Raw genomic sequence first — 15837 nt, 5'->3', positions numbered from 1 at the left:
TCCGATTAATTTCTTTCTATTTTTAGTAGAGATGGGGTCTCGCTCTTGCTCAGGCTGGTCTCGAACTCCTGAGCTCAAACGATCCGCCCGCCTTGGCCTCCCAAGAGAGCTAGGATTACAGACGTGAGCCATCGCGCCCGGCCTAGACCCTCTTTTAACTTGGTGGCTCTACCTGGGTCCTTTTGGATTTCCATCAGTTCCATGTCCTTACTAAGCCCAAGGATCCTGCCAGTCCCACCCCTCCCTTACCTGAGGGCAACCTGCTGTGCACAGAGGGTCATTAGCACTGGTGTAACTCCCCTTTTTTTCCTCTTTCCCTGACTCCCACATCTGGGGTTTCTCTGAGCCCACAGCGCAACCCAGACTGAGGCTGCAGTAGCAGTCCTTTCTTCCTTATGATGTCCCTTTCAAGTCTCTGTGCTGTGGCACAGAGCCCAGATCTGGTATACCAGGAACAATATCAGGCTCCAGGAGTGGAGTCTGCAAGACTAAGTGTGTAGTCAGCACCCTGACTCACCATGCCCTCCCCTCTCTGGCAGTGACCCGCCATAATCACCTCAAGGACTTCATGCTGGTGGTGTCTATCGTTATTGGTGTGGGCGGCTGCTGGTTTGCCTATATCCAGAACCGTTATTCTAAGGAGCACATGAAGAAGATGATGAAGGACTTGGAGGGGTTACACCGAGCTGAGCAGAGTTTGCATGACCTTCAGGAAAGGTAAGGCCCCACCTGCTCTTGGGAGCCTCCTGTTTCCACCTGGGTATGGACCGCCTGGCCCCTAAGACCATGCTGACATAGCTGCCCAGGATGTGTCATCCTTCCAAAACTGCTTTGGGAGCCTAGGTTCCTGCTATTCCGATCGTCCCGAATGGTTATTCCTCCTGTGGAGAAGCTTGTTTCTATCTTTACTCCCTCTGAACTTCAGAGGGAGAAATGTACCATGGATCTTGAACTTCCCATGACTTGTTAGGGGTCATTTTACCCTACAGCCTGCCTCTGAACTGCTTCTCTTAGCATATAAATTAATATATACTGTTCTCCAAAGAAACCTCATAAGCATTTCTTCTTACAGCCCATAGTTCTTTCTTGTATGGAGTTTAAATTTTGTAAGTACTGAATTATTGTATGACTTTGGGTAAATCCCTTTTCCTTCCAGTGAATTACCAATGTTTCCTCATTGGTAATATGAAGGGGCTGAACTAGGAGAACACTCAGCTCTGAACACTTATAACTCTGATAGTCTGGGATTCTGTTGACATAAAACATGACTTAAAAACTATGGCAGAAGATTTATCTGTGAAAATAGAGTGCCAGTCAGTCAGTCAGTCAGTCGATCTCTGTACTCCTGACATCTAGGAACCAGGTCTGTACTGGCAATTGTGATGAATTCACTGCTCCTGGGGCAACAAAACTCACACATAGGAAGGAGCAGTGAGCACATACTTAATGCAGACTCTGCGCCAGCTTATGGGATAAGAACTCTAAGGACTACAAGGGCAAAGAGGCAGGAGATGAGTAGATGTGGAACTCTGAGGAGGAGGCCTTGAAAGATAGGTAGGGAGGTCTGGGGCATTAAGGTTGAGTGTATAGGGTGGGGCCAGATCCCTGGGACCTAAGATGCAAGTGGAGAAGTTTAGTAGGATGTGGAAGGCAATAGAGTCAAAGTAGGTTTTTTGGTTGTTTTGTTTTGTTTTGTTTTTGAGAAAGGAGCAGGCCTATTTAAGACTGTCTTTTAGAAAATGATTCTGGTAACCTGGGGACTCTAGTTGGGAAGTTTTTGCAGGAATCCATGTAAAGAGAAATGAAGACTGGTCTCTTCTGTTATTTTTTTAATGCTAGGTACTATTTTCTTTGGAGGAGTGGGGAAAGGATTTCTTATGAGCCAGGTTTTGTTAAGTACTTAAATGCGTTATTGCTTTTAATCACCACAACCCTTTGAGGTAGGTACTATTGTTATGCCTATATTATCCCAATTTTAGAGTTAAGGAAATGAAGGCTCAGAGAGGGTAAGTGCTTTGCTGAGGGTCACATATCATCAGTAAGTAGTGAGCTGGGAATTTTGATACTTCCAGGGTGCTGCCTTTACTGAGACAGCAGCCTTATCAGATTCCTTTCCATGGGCTGGGCTTCTAGGGGGAAAGTTGAATCTGGTCTGTAAGCTGAATTCTGGCTACACTACTGGGCCCCTTGTTCTTGGGCCCTTTGCCAATTAGTGGCTAAATGCTGCTGTCCCAGCAGTCCCCATACTTCATTTGTCTGAAAAACATGTACTGTTTCCATTCAAAAGGCAAAAGAATCTAGGCAGGAGACATTCCAAGTTTGGGGATAAAACTAAGCTCCTAGCCCTCCCTTTCCCCAGGGCCTCGAAAGCTAAATGACCACTGCAGGGAGACAAAGACTAGCCCCCAACCCCAAACAGGCTTGCACACATGCATACACATATTCACCTCTGACAGTGTACAGAGCCCACATGCCACCTGTCCCTCACTTTTAACAGGACTGCACTGTCAACCACCATAGGGCTTTATTTATAGAGTTTCTGATATTTTGTGTGAATAAATATAATGCTACGTGTTTATACATTCCAGTTAGGATTTCACTGGGTTTCAGGATAATTCTTTGAAGCAGGCAGGAATTTTGATTCCCATTTTACTGTGAAGAAACAGGCTGAACTCTTGTTCATAGTCACACAACTACTTAGAGCCAAGACTTACAACCAGGCTTCCTAATTGTAATGCTAATTGTTGTTGCCTTGGAGTGGGGCAGTGCTTGATTGTATATTTATTTGCTCATTTTCTGCACCCAATAGTTATTGATTTCCATCCCTACTAGACCTTATTGGAACCATAACAGTGAGTCAGGCTTGGTTCTGCTTTAAAAGAGCCCACTATTATAGGGAGAGGACAGACATATCATAGTGTTGGCTTTTCTGAAGAGGATGCGTTCAGAGAGGACAATATTTCAGTGAAGAATTGAATCCCTAATGGTGTGATTTCATGCAGTTGGGCCATGGATGAGTACAGTAAAGGAAGATACTCTACAACCAAAGGAGGTGGGGGCAGGAAATGGTGCCTCTGATTTGTTTTTAGCTATGCCTGCAGCACCATCTGGTGTTCACCTTAAGGAGGTTCAACTCCCTTTTTCTCCAGGGGCAAAGCAGGCAGAAGCCTGCAATTTGACTGCAGAAAGCATGCAGCCTAACATTTCTTCTCTTACTGCCTTGCTTGTCCCACCATATCTTTTGAGGCCTCACCCACTGAGAACTCTGAAATTGGAGTTTTTTAGAGGTTGATTTTTGTTTCTGCCCTTTCTGTTTCATCTACTTAATTAACTCAGTGGTAAGTGGTCTTCTCTTTTGGTCCTTCTTGTCCTGTAGTTTATCCTTTCTTTTTTTTGTTTTTTTCTTGAATGCATCTTTCAGATATCCTTTCTTTTCTACACATCATATCTAAGCCATATATCTCGCCTCTTCATCATCATCCTTTTCCCCTCCTATCCTGGTCTCCTGGTAACTTGGTGATTTCTGCTAAGGCAGGAAGACCTAACAATAATAGCTAAGTGCTTTCCGTCTTTCAAAGGGATTAGCAAACTCTTAACTCTTTCTTCTGGGTCTAGCCTAAACCTCTTCTTCCCTGACTCCTTTTAGACAGAGTTAATTATTTCATCCTTTGGGCTCACCCAAAATCTTATATATCTCTTTATTATAGAACTCATTACACTGTATACAGTTACCTGTTTATTTGTCTTAGACTAGATTATGAGTTGGCTCCTCAGTGGCAGGGACAGCTTTCTGATTTATCTTTATATATTTAGCGCTTAGCACAGGGCTTGGCATTTAGTAGGCATTTGATAGAACTTGGTGAATGAATGGTTGAATAAATGAATGAATGAATGGATTAACATAAATATATGGAGGAAAGAAGGGAGGAGGGAAGGAGGCTTGTTTAGATGGTTGGAAGGATTTGTCAGTGAACAGAGGGAATGTGTGAGAGTAGATTTTCATTATAACTGATGCCCTTGAGATCCTTTCCACTAGGGAAGATACTTAGGAAAGGAACTTGGCTTGGGGACAGCAGGGGACTCTCCTGAGCCTTGCCCAGCCCCTTTGGCATGAATTTCATTTTTCTGTGCTTCTAAGAATAGGTACTTGGGAGTTTAGGAGATCCAGCTCAATAGTTCCTTTCTCATCTTCTTTCAGCCTCCTCCTACCTCCACCCCAGTCACATCTCAGACATTAAGTTTTCCTGGATCTTTGCCTAGCTTGCAGGGTATTCTAAATTTATTGTAATAAAAGGGGAATAATTATAGGGTTTGAAGTCACACAGATTGGAATTCTAGTTTCAGTTCTTTCTGCAAGTTACTTCCCCTCTCTAAGCCTTCATATCCGCATGTCCCAGGCTAATAATGAAACTAATATATCATTATGTGCTAGGAGGACACATGTGAAATACCTTGTAAACTAGTAATTGTTATGATTTTAGTATATGAGATACTTTAGAAGAGGGATTTAGATGCCTGAGAACCTGGCCTCACAGCTTGATTACTGGCAGCAAAATGATGGCCAATGTAAGAATTAGGTAATGACTGTGGTTTCTATTGGTCCTGAGCTAGCTCAGAGCCAGACAGTGAGCAGATTACAGAGAATATATGCTGAGAGCTGGAGCTCTCATTTTCATCTTTAATGCCATGATTCATGGCATGTTGGCTGGCACCCCCTTGCCCGGCCTCCTCCAGCTCCCTGCATCGCCCCCCAGGCTGCACAAGGCCCAGGAGGAGCACCGCACGGTGGAGGTGGAGAAGGTCCATCTGGAGAAGAAGCTGCGCGATGAGATCAAACTTGCCAAGCAGGAAGCCCAGCGGCTGAGGGAGCTGCGGGAGGGTACTGAGAATGAGCGGAGCCGCCAAAAATATGCTGAGGAAGAGTTGGAGCAGGTAGGAGAGTCTACAAATTCCTGGTCACCTCAAGGGGTGGGTAAAGGGCAGGGGCCCAGGGTCTGGCTGGAAAGTTTCATATGTGAGGACTTTGAAATATGGCTCAGAGACTATCTTCCAGAGTCACTTGACTCTTTCTAACAAGAGTAGTGGAAAAGTTGCAAAAAATGGTCACTGTGATTTTAAAGTACAGTGGATAACAGATGGTAAGTTATTTCGTTCCTTTTTTATTGAGGTATTTACATAAAGTGTATAAATCCCAAGTATACAGCTGGCATGCTTTTACATGTGCATGTACCTATGTAACCACCACCCAGATCATGGTACAGAACTTTTTCAGTACCCCAGAAAGCTCAGTGTTGCTCCCTACACCCCTGTGAGTATTTCATCTAAAAATTAACTACTGTCACAACCTCTAAACCAGATTAGTTTTGCCTGATTTTGAACTTCATATAAATGGAATTAAATAGTATATACTCTTCTGTGTTTTGTTTCTTTTTACTCAACATTATGTCTGTGAGAGTTCATCCGTGTCGTATGCAGTGATAGTTGGTTTATTTCCATTGCTGAATAATAATCCATTGTATGAGTGTACTATAATTTCTTTATCCTTTCTTCTCTTGATAGACATTTGGGTTGTTTGCAGTTTTTTTGGCTTTTATGAATAACACTGCTATAACCTTACATATGTCTTTTGGTGGGAATGAGTACTCATTTCTGTCTTATTTACAATAAGCATTTATATATTTAGTTTTACTAGAAACTGCCAGTTTTCCAAAGTGTTTATACCAATCTGTAGTGCCACTAGCAATGTATGAGAATTCTAGTTCATATATGACCTTGGTGTTTTTAGGCATTTTAATTTTGGACATTCTGGTAGGTATGTAGTGGTATCTCATGATTTTACTTTTCATTTCCCCAATATTATTGAATAACTTTTCATAAATTTATTGGCCATTTGATGGGGAATCCTTTCTCATTTTAAAAATTGGATTGTATGTTTTTTTCTTGTTGATCTGTAAGAGTTCTTTATATGTTCTCTGTATGTGAGTCTTTTGTCAATATATATTCATATATATTGTAAATATTTTCTCTCAGCCTGTGGCCTGCTTTTTTACTCTCTTAATATTGTCTTTTGATAAACAGAAGTTCTTGATTTTAATGAAGATTTAATGGTTTAGTCATTTTAAAAATATGGTTGGTGCTTTTTGTTTCCTGTTTAATATCCCCACCCCCAAGATATTTTCCTAAATTTTCTTTTAGAACCTTTATTGCTTGACTTTTTGCATTTAGGGATATAGTTTACTTAAAATTAATTTTTTTTATGTGATATGAGGTATGTGGTCAAGGATCTTATTTTCCCATGTAAGGTGATCACTCAAGAATCTTTACTCTCTGTTCTATTTGTCTATCCTTGCACAGCATTGTTTTATCATAAGTCTCATTATCTGGTAGTGTCGTCAAGTTCTCCAGCTTTTTTCTTCTGCGAGATGGCCTTGACTATTTGAGAATCTTTGCATTTCCACATTAACTTGTCAATCAGAGACTCCTTCCTTCTAAAAAAACCCTGGAATTTTTCTTCTGTTTGCATTGAATCTATAGATCAATGTGGGAAACATTGACATTTTAACCAATTCTTTTTTTTTTTTTTTTATTATTCCAGGGTTTTGTGAGGGTACAAACATTATAGTTACACTTTATGTCTTTACCTCACCCAAATGCGGGTTAACCAACTAATTCTTTTAATCCACGAGCATAGTTTATCCTATCACCTATTTAGATTGTTTAAAATTTCAGCAATGTTTTGTAGTTTTTAGTGTAGAAGATTTGCACTTTTTTTTTTCTTTTTTTTTTTGTTTTTGGAGACAGAGTCTCACTCTGTCGCCCCGGCTAAAGTGCAGTAGTGTCATCGTAGCTCACTGCAACCTCAAACTCCTGGGCTCAAGGGATCTTCCTCCCTCAGCCTCCTCAGTAGCTGGGACTACAGGTGCACACCACCACACCTGGTAAATTTTTCTATTTTTTCTAGAGGCAGGGTCTTGCTCTTACTCAGGCTGGTCTCGAACTCCTGACCTCAAGCGATCCTCCCGCCTCGGCCTTCCAAAGTGCTAGGATTACAGGTGTGAGCCACTGCGCCCAGCCATTATTTTTCTAGCTTTTTTTTTTCTCTTTTTTTCCTACGTATTTTTATTTGTATATATTCATGGGGTACAATTGCAATTTTGCTACATTGATAGGTTGCATTGTGGTGAAGTCACAGTCATTTTTCTAGCTTTTTGAGGCAGAAGATTAGATCATTGACTTTAAATCTTTAATCTTCTCCAATATCTGCATTTAGAGTAATAAATTTCTATCTTAGCCCTGCTTTATCTATATTTAATAAGTTTAAACATTTCATATTTTCATTGTCATTCAGTTCAAAAGATTTTCTAATTTCTGTTGTGTTTTCTTTTTTGCCCGTGGTTATCTAGAATTATGTTGCTTGTATTTTCAAACACTTGAGTACTTTTCTAGTTATCTTTCTCTTGTTCATTTCTAGTTTAATTTCACTATGGTCAGAGAACATATGCTATATGGTTTCAGTCTTTTGAAACTTATTGAAAATTGGTTTGTGTAAAAAGACTAAACAATTCAGTTAAAAGGCAAAGTTTGTCAGACTGGATAAAAACAAAACCCAATTTATATACCCCGTTTAAAAGACACACATTTTAAATATAAGGACACAAAACAGGTTAAAAGTAAAAGGATGAGAAAAGATGTATAATATATACACTAAGCAAAATAAAGCAGATTAGCTATATATTAATATCAGACAAAGTAAACTTTAGGTCAAGAAGTATTACTAGACCCCCAAATGGATATTTAATAATGATAAATGGGTGAATTCAGTGGTAATCTATAATAACTCTTAATTTGGATATACCTAATTATATAGTTAAAAAATATATAAAGCAAAAGTTGAATATACTAAAAGGATAATAGACAAATTGGTAATCAAAGTTAGAGATTTTAATACACATTTCTCAATCAGCCAAAAACATCAGTAAGGATGTAAAAAATTTAAAAACATTATTAATAAATTTGACCTCATCGACATATATAGAGCATTTACTAAAAACCGCAGAATACATTCTTTTTAGCTTTTACATATCTCAATTTTAGAACACCCATTTTACTCTTTTATAGATTCTGGTCCCCTATCCAAAATTTCCATCTTTTTATCTGTTCCGTTTATCTTCTCTTATATTTTCTGTAACATATCAATCATAATTATTTTAAAGTCCCTATGTGGTAACACTTACATCTAGACCATTTATGGGACTGCTTATTTTTTTCCTCTTGATTATTGGTTACATTTTCCTGCCTATTATATGTACTAATTTATTTAATGTTGGACACTGTGTATAGAATAATAGAGATTCCAGATAATTTTATCTTCCATCAGATATGGGGTTCCTCCTTTCTTGTGTGAGGTATGTAGGGTGGGGTACCAATAACCTCAAGCCAATCAGATTGAGCTGCATGAGAACTGGGTTGTAGTTTTAGTAAGACTTGGTCTAGCCAGTCTAAAAAAAATTTGGGACCTCAAAAGAACACTTCTTTTTTTTTTTCTTTTTTTTTTATTAAGAGGGCTTCGTCCTGTTGCCTACGCTGAGTGTAGTGGTGTGATCATAGCTCCCTGTAACCTTGACCTCATGGGTTCAAGGGTCCTTCTGCCTAAACCTCATGAGTAGCTGGAACTACAAGTGTGTCCCACCTTGCCTGGCATTTTTTAAAAAATTTTTTGTAGAGATGGGGTCTCACTATGTTGTCCAGGTTGGTCTTTGAACTCTTGGCCTTAAGTGATCCTCCCTCCTCAGCCTCCTAAACTGCTGGGATCACAGGCATGAGCCACTGCGTCTGGCCTCAAAGAACATTTTTATGGGGGCAATATTATTGGTATTTATCCTATTTGAAAAAATTGAGAAAATTTAAAAATATTTTAAATTGAGAAAATTTAAAAATATTAAGTCATTTAAAATAACTATATCAAATGCCGTATATGTTAATACAAACAACATATTTTATGAAAAGCGACTAAATTTTCCAAAATAAAACAATTTAATGAAAAGAATGACTTTTTACAATTTTGCAAATCTTTTAAATGTCTGTCTTAATAGATTGCTAGCTTCTTATATTAGTGTCTATTTCAATATGTTGTGATTTCACACATCATGTAGCCTCTGGAGAACTCCACAGTTCAGTTGTAAGAGGAAAGAAGTAAAAAAGGTAAAATAGTGTTTTAGTATTATTATGAAAATAGTCTTGATCTCATGGATTCTCTGAAAGGTCTTGGGGGTCCTTGGATCACACTTAGAGAACTGTAGACCTAGTCCTGATTGCTTCTACAGCTCTCTGATATCTTTGAAAACATAATTTTCATACTTTATGCAGCTTTTTCCAGATACTGTGTTGGATCAGAATTGTTCTTCTGCCCTGACCTACTGCATCCTACCTGAGTAGAAGTCAGGTGATTACACTTTAAAACATATAGGTCATTGTTTATTATCTTTGACTGCATATTAGAATGCCTTGGAGAGCTTTTAGAAACTTTTTTTTGAGACAGGGTCTTGCTCTGCTGCCCAGGCTAGAGTGCAAGTAGCATCATCATTGCTCTCTGCAACCTCAAACTTCTGGGCTCAAGCGATCCTCCTGCCTCAGCCTCCTGAGTAGCTGGCACTACAGGTATGTGCCACCACACCCAGTGAATTTTTCTATTTTTTGTAGAGGGTCTCACTCTTGCTTAGGCTAGTCTTGAACTCCTGGCCTCAAGCAATCCTCCTGCCGCAGCCTCCCAAAGTGCTAGGATTACAGACATGAGCCATGCGCCTGACCTAAAAAAAATTTTTTATTTTGTGCAGCTGGGGTCTGGCTATGTTGCCCAGGCTGGTCTTGAACCTGGCCTAAAGTGATCCTCCTGACTTGGCCTGTCAGAGTGCTAGGATTACAGGTATGAGCCACCATGCTCAGCCTTTAAAAACTTTTAATGCCCAGGCCAACACCTCAAATCATTGAAGTCAGAATTTCTGGGTTAGAGTCCAATATCAGTATTTTAAAAAAAATTTTTTTTGCACTTTCATGGGATTCTTGCCATAGATATCAGTATTTTTAAAGTTCCTCATATGATTACAATATGTCACAAGGTTGAGAACCACAGCGATAGAATAAAAGAATAGGACTGGTGAACTCTGACTTGCCTATCTGTTGTCTTCCTCTCCTTCCTTGTGTGTGGCAAAGGTGTGTCTGTCTCTGTCTCCCAAGATCTCCCTTATTCCCTATTTTGTAATTATTTCTCTCATTAAACAAACAGGTTTTAAGCCTGGTAGGCCAGCCCCTTTGTGTACCTCCCTGACTAGCACACTTCCCTCTATTTACTCTCTTTTTTCTCTTCTTCATCCATTCTTCCCTTCTTACTGTATTCTGTTCCTTTAACTGCTTTTAATGTAGAACTTGATTATAAGTTTTCAGACTTGGTATATGAGTCTCTAAGGTATCTGTTCTTCATTTAAAATCTATTAAACCAGGAGTGGGCCATTTTATAGTTTCTTTTTCAAGGAACGTAAACCAAGTGAAGATTGGCACTCTCAAAGTAATAAAGGTGTTCTGTCCTTAGCTAAGGCCTTCCTAATCTATCTAAGGCTGTGGAGAGGACCTCAGGCTTGCTATAGGATACTTGCCTCATTAGCTGAAGTGGGGGATAATGAGACTGTTCTCAATTCCTGTTCTCTGGGATTCTGACCAGCTGAAGGTCAGTGTCCAGGTGGAGGAGTGGAGGATCACTTATGCTGGTATCCTCGGTGGGATAGCAAGGAATCCAGTATATATAATGTCTGTATATACTCTAAGGTCTTCCACACTTTAATGCTTTGTGATTGTCTACTTCATTGTTTACTCCTTACAGAGAGGTCAGTGAGATTCTGCTTTTACATTGGTCCTTTCGTGTCTTGGCCTCTGTTGGCAGTGCCCATGTTAGATGTGGTGTACTCATTGTTTTCCTACCTTGTAGAGAGTACTTTTCAAAGCCTGCCTGCCCTACTTACAGTGAGAATCATAGACACAGGCTGGGCTAGAGAAGACTTTGGAGAGCATTCAGGGCAATGCCCTTCTGGAGCAGCAATAATTTTTCAAGTCTCTCTGATAGGAGCTCTTCACATACCTCCCATGACAGGGAAGTAACTTTCTCCTGTGATATCACCCCTTCACTGATAGTTTGGATTTGCATAGGAGAAAGTCCTTTCTCACACTGAATTAAGATCTGCTTTAGAAAGCACAGTGTCACATAGCAAGTTGAGTGACAGACCAGGAACCAGAACCAAATTTCCAAATTCCCAATTTTTTTTTCTGCCACATTGTGATGTCTTGACATCTAAGCACAGACCCAGGTGTTCAGTAAGAGAATGATTCACTAGCTGACCTGTTCCTGAAGAGATCAGGAAGATTGCTGAGACTGGCTGCATTACTAGGAGAGTCAGCTTATGTGATAGACAAGAATGCCTTAGTCTGGAGCAAAAAAAATCTTCATTTGAGTTCTGATTGACATTATTGACTGTGTGACCTTGAGTAGGTTAATTTCCTTCTCTGAGCTTGCTTCCTAGTATATAAAATACAGATAATAATCCTTACTCTTTCTCCCTTCTGGGAGAGTTGTAAAGCAGATAAGAACTCTGAATTCTGCAACGACATACATAAGTGTTGGAGAGGGTCTCAGTATCTGTAAATGTACTCACATCCTCTTGGCTGCACAGGTTCGGGAGGCCTTGAGGAAAGCAGAAAAGGAGCTGGAATCACACAGCTCATGGTATGCTCCAGAGGCCCTTCAGAAGTGGCTGCAGCTAACACATGAGGTGGAGGTGCAGTACTACAACATCAAGAAGCAAAATGCTGAGAAGCAGCTGCTGGTGGCCAAGGAAGGGGTGAGATCTGCCCTCCTCCTGCCCTCCTCTCTCCTTTTTATCTTCCTCCCTTTTATCTGCCCTTCTTCCTCTTCTCTCCCTGTCCTTCCCACTGGGTGAAGATACATCCTGGTGGTGGGTTCTGTTTCTTTTCCTAACGTGCAGCTCCTGATAATGTCATCAAGCTTCTGGAGGAGGGAATGAGGGTGTGGGGGTACTCCTACCTGTCTTCTGGGAAAGATGAAGCAAGTGGAGGCAGGTAGAGGGAAAGCTTGGCCAGCCCAGGCTGCCATGGAGACAGAGGTCCTGCTGGGGCTAGGGTGCTATCAGCGGCCCCTTTGCTTCTTCCCTCATTCCTGCTGTCTTCTCCCCTCCCCTTTTTTTTCTTCCCTTTCCTGCCTTTTCCCTTTCCCTCTTCTTCCTTTTCCTTGTGCAGCCTAAGTTGTGCTAGGAGGGGGACCCAGCCACAGGAAGGCCTTTCTTCTTTCTTCCAGCTTCTAATCCCTGCTCTCTTTAAGCTGGGGGTTTCATCTTTGCAGGCCGAGAAGATCAAAAAGAAGAGAAACACACTCTTTGGCACCTTTCACGTGGCCCACAGCTCTTCCCTGGATGATGTAGATCACAAAATCCTAACGGCTAAGTAAGTAGTGCCAGTTATCCACTCTGGCAACGTCCGGGCCATCCTCAGAATTTGAGGGTGTACAGGCCCCCCAGCTCCAATTCCATTTCCTCACTGGTGGAGGGACAGCTCTGGTCTCCTGCCCCAGTCTTGATCTAGCTCCTACCCTGCTCTTAGGTTTATGAGTTTATCGTGTTTTTTATTCACACATATCCCCCCAACGTGTTCCTCTGAGAAGGGGCCTCATTCCTTTTGGGGTCCATACCCAGTCCATGCCTGCAATTGTCTCTCTTCTGTCTTCAGGCAAGCGCTGAGTGAGGTGACAGCAGCACTGCGGGAGCGCCTGCACCGCTGGCAGCAGATCGAGATCCTCTGTGGCTTCCAGATTGTCAATAATCCTGGCATCCACTCACTGGTGGCCGCCCTCAACATAGACCCCAGCTGGATGGGCAGCACGCGCCCCAACCCGGCCCACTTCATCATGACTGACGACGTGGATGACATGGATGAGGAGATTGTGTCTCCCTTGTCCATGCAGTGTAGGTGACCTCTTTGGTGGGATGAGGGAAGGAACCTTTGCCGCACGGGTTGAGAAGTATGTGGCCTTTGTTGTGCTTAAACAGGAGATGTGGCAGATATCTGAAGATAGTTTACCTTGTGACCTTGGTCAATAAAGCACAACTTGTATCAGGATATTTCTTTATAGTTGTCCTTTGGTGGTTTTGCCTTGTCACATGCTCTGTGTGCCCGTCTGGGTCTATTGTGTTAAATGTGTTTCCCTTCACTCTTTGTTTTTCTCTTTATTCTCCCTTTCCCTCTCATCTACCTTTATAAAAAAGAATCCCCTTTAGTGATTCACAATGTAAAAATGGCATTAATTTTGACTATTTATTGAACCAACTTAATTTCATTTTGTGTTCCTTATTCTTAATCGCTAAAGTAGATGAATGGACTGATGGTTCTCTTTGTGTTTTTATGTGAGACTCCATGAAACAGTAGTCTCGTAAAGAGATGTAGTCCCAAATCCTCCAAGCTGGAAAGGCATTCTTGCCCAGGAGGGATCTCCTGCACAAGCATGTCTGGCTTCCCATCTGAACTCTTGAACCTCCCCACCCTCTGTCTTTGGTTTTCCTTGTCCCTTCTCTCCCCTGCAAGTGATAAGAGTTGAGTAGAGCAGAGCTGAAAGAGACAATACTCTGTAGGAATTTTTTAGTGAATGAAGGGGCTTTTCCCTTTCTGGCCCACAGTTAAATTTTTCTTTGCATCAGAGGCTATTTTAGGTAAATAGACCTTATGGTAAAGCTGCTATCCTGGGCCCATACCCCACCAGTACAGGGGCAATGGCAGAAGGCTGGGGCTGGGTTAGAGGCTCATTTTCAGAGGGCTAGATTCTTTAATAAAGCTGGATTCCCACTCTAGACAATGTTTATTTATAAATTTGGTCAGTGGTACTTTGCCCCTGGCTAAGCTTCTTTGCCCCTCTGATCTGATATCTTGTTAGAACTTTAGTTAAAGGCCTAACAAGGTTAGGATCACGGACAGGCAGAGCTTGATCCTGACTTACTGATCTAAAGGCTCCTATGTTCTCCAGGCTGTGGGGGGGCCTTCATTAGCTCTGAGCCACCCACCCTCTGCCCCCAGCCCTTCCCGTATCATATTGTTGATGGGCAGGCTTCTCCGTAAATCAGATTCTCTTCTCCTTTTGGCCTGGCTGTTGACCCTAGATGCTGCCTGGCTGATGGGGCGTAGGTTCAGTGACCGCTCTCTCTGCTCAACATCCGCCGGCTCGGATGATCAGTCCCTCTGGAAATACCCTGGTTTGAGGAGCCCCTTTGGGGCTTTTGTTTTTCTGACTTTTGGGACTAAACCAGCACTCCTACCCTGTGGGCACCTTCTCCTGCCTGCCTCCTTCCCCTGCCTGCTCCTTCTGTCCCCTGAGCACTGTCCCTACTAACTACAGGGAGGGGTTCGGGGGTGAGAAGAATCAGCCTGCTCAGCCCAGGGCTGAAGAGAGAACAGCCTGGTGAGGGAAGGCTTAGGCTTCTCCCTTCAGCCCAGCTACACAGATGTCCTGGTGGCCCTTCTTCCAGCTAGGCTAGGGGGGAAAGAGGGAAGGAAGGATCACCCCTCTCTTTTCTCTTTTTCATATTTCTCCCTTTTCCTATCAGTTTCCCCCTTCTTTCTCTTCCCCTCCTTATTCCAGGTTTTCCTTTCCTGTTCAGCCTCCCTTTCATGCCCTGAATACCACCAGCTGTAGAAGCCTGCCTCCCCAACTCTCCATCACTGTGGAACTGTGCTCTCTTCCTGGGGGCCCCTCCAAAGCTACCACCACCCTTGTAATCTACTCCTTTCTCCCATCTTTAGGGAGAAAGCAGGGCAGCCCATCTGTCAGGGTAGAGGAGAAAGAACAAAGGTCTGCATTCCCTTTCAGTTGGAGCTGGGAGTTAGCCCAAGGAGGATGCACTAGCACATTCCTAAGTTACCTGGTACCCATGTACCCATTGACTGGGCATGGTGGCCATCAACTTCCAAGAGCCTAATTTGCAGCAGTGACTCAAGAGCTGATTCTTTGTTTTTTACATGCTTATTAGAGGAAATTCGGAAAGTAAAAAAGAGTAAATGTTAGTATTAAAGAAGGTTAGTTCCACCATATTTGAGCACCTTCTCTTTCAGTCTTTTGTCTATGAAATTTTTTTTTTTTTATGTAGTTAAGATAATGATAACTACTACCATTTGTTGAGTGCCATGACCTGTGTCAGGTACATTAAAGACATTATCTTGAAGTCTCAGAACAACCCTGTAGGATTCTATAAATTAGGAATTAAAATGGAGAAATAAGTTGCTCAAGGTGACAGCTAGAAGCAAAAAGTCCTAATTTCAGAGTCTAGTGTTTTGTATTGCAAAGCTCAAGGCTATTACATATATTAATAATTTTGTATTCTACCCTGAGCATTTCTTTCTTTCTTTCTTTTTTCTTCCTTCCTTCCTTCCTCCCTCCCTCCCTCCCTCCCTTCCTTTTCTTTCTTTCTTGACAGAGTCTTGCTCTGTTGCCCTGGCTAGAGTGTAGTGGTATCATCGTAGCTCACTGCAACCTCAAACTCTTGGGCTCAGGCGATCCTCTTGCCTCAGCCTCCAGAGTAACTGGGACTACAGGTGCATGCCATGATGCCCAGCTAATTTTTTTATTTTTAGTAGAGATGCAGACTCTTGCTCAGGCTAGTCTCGAACTCCTGAGCTCAAGCAATCCTCTGACCTTGGCCTCCCAGAGTGCTAGGATTATAGGCATGAGCCACCACACCCAGCCCACCCTGAACATTTCATAGGCATTTTTTTTTATGTTCTTAAAGTCTTTTT

The 15837-nt window shown here is 41.9% G+C and overlaps 1 protein-coding gene across 2 annotated transcripts in view; it reads left to right on the top strand.

The window, feature by feature from the left end:
* The window catches only part of STIM1 (stromal interaction molecule 1), a 218294-nt gene that overhangs the window by 195507 nt on the left and 6950 nt on the right, over positions 1-15837 (top strand). The window contains exons 6-11 of one of the 2 annotated variants that reach the window (XM_012645677.1): positions 540-717; positions 4755-4932; positions 11718-11885; positions 12404-12504; positions 12787-13022; positions 14208-14300. In XM_012645677.1, coding sequence (XP_012501131.1) covers positions 540-717; positions 4755-4932; positions 11718-11885; positions 12404-12504; positions 12787-13022; positions 14208-14300 — 954 coding nt within the window. The remainder of the gene's footprint in view (positions 1-539; positions 718-4754; positions 4933-11717; positions 11886-12403; positions 12505-12786; positions 13023-14207; positions 14301-15837) is intronic. The other variant, XM_012645678.1, reaches the window with a different exon arrangement.

This window comes from Propithecus coquereli, unplaced genomic scaffold (genome assembly GCF_000956105.1).
Source record: "Propithecus coquereli isolate 6110/MARCELLA unplaced genomic scaffold, Pcoq_1.0 Scaffold235, whole genome shotgun sequence".
In the NCBI taxonomy this organism is placed as follows: Eukaryota; Metazoa; Chordata; class Mammalia; order Primates; family Indriidae; genus Propithecus; species Propithecus coquereli.
This window is presented reverse-complemented; position numbering and strand designations above follow the sequence as displayed.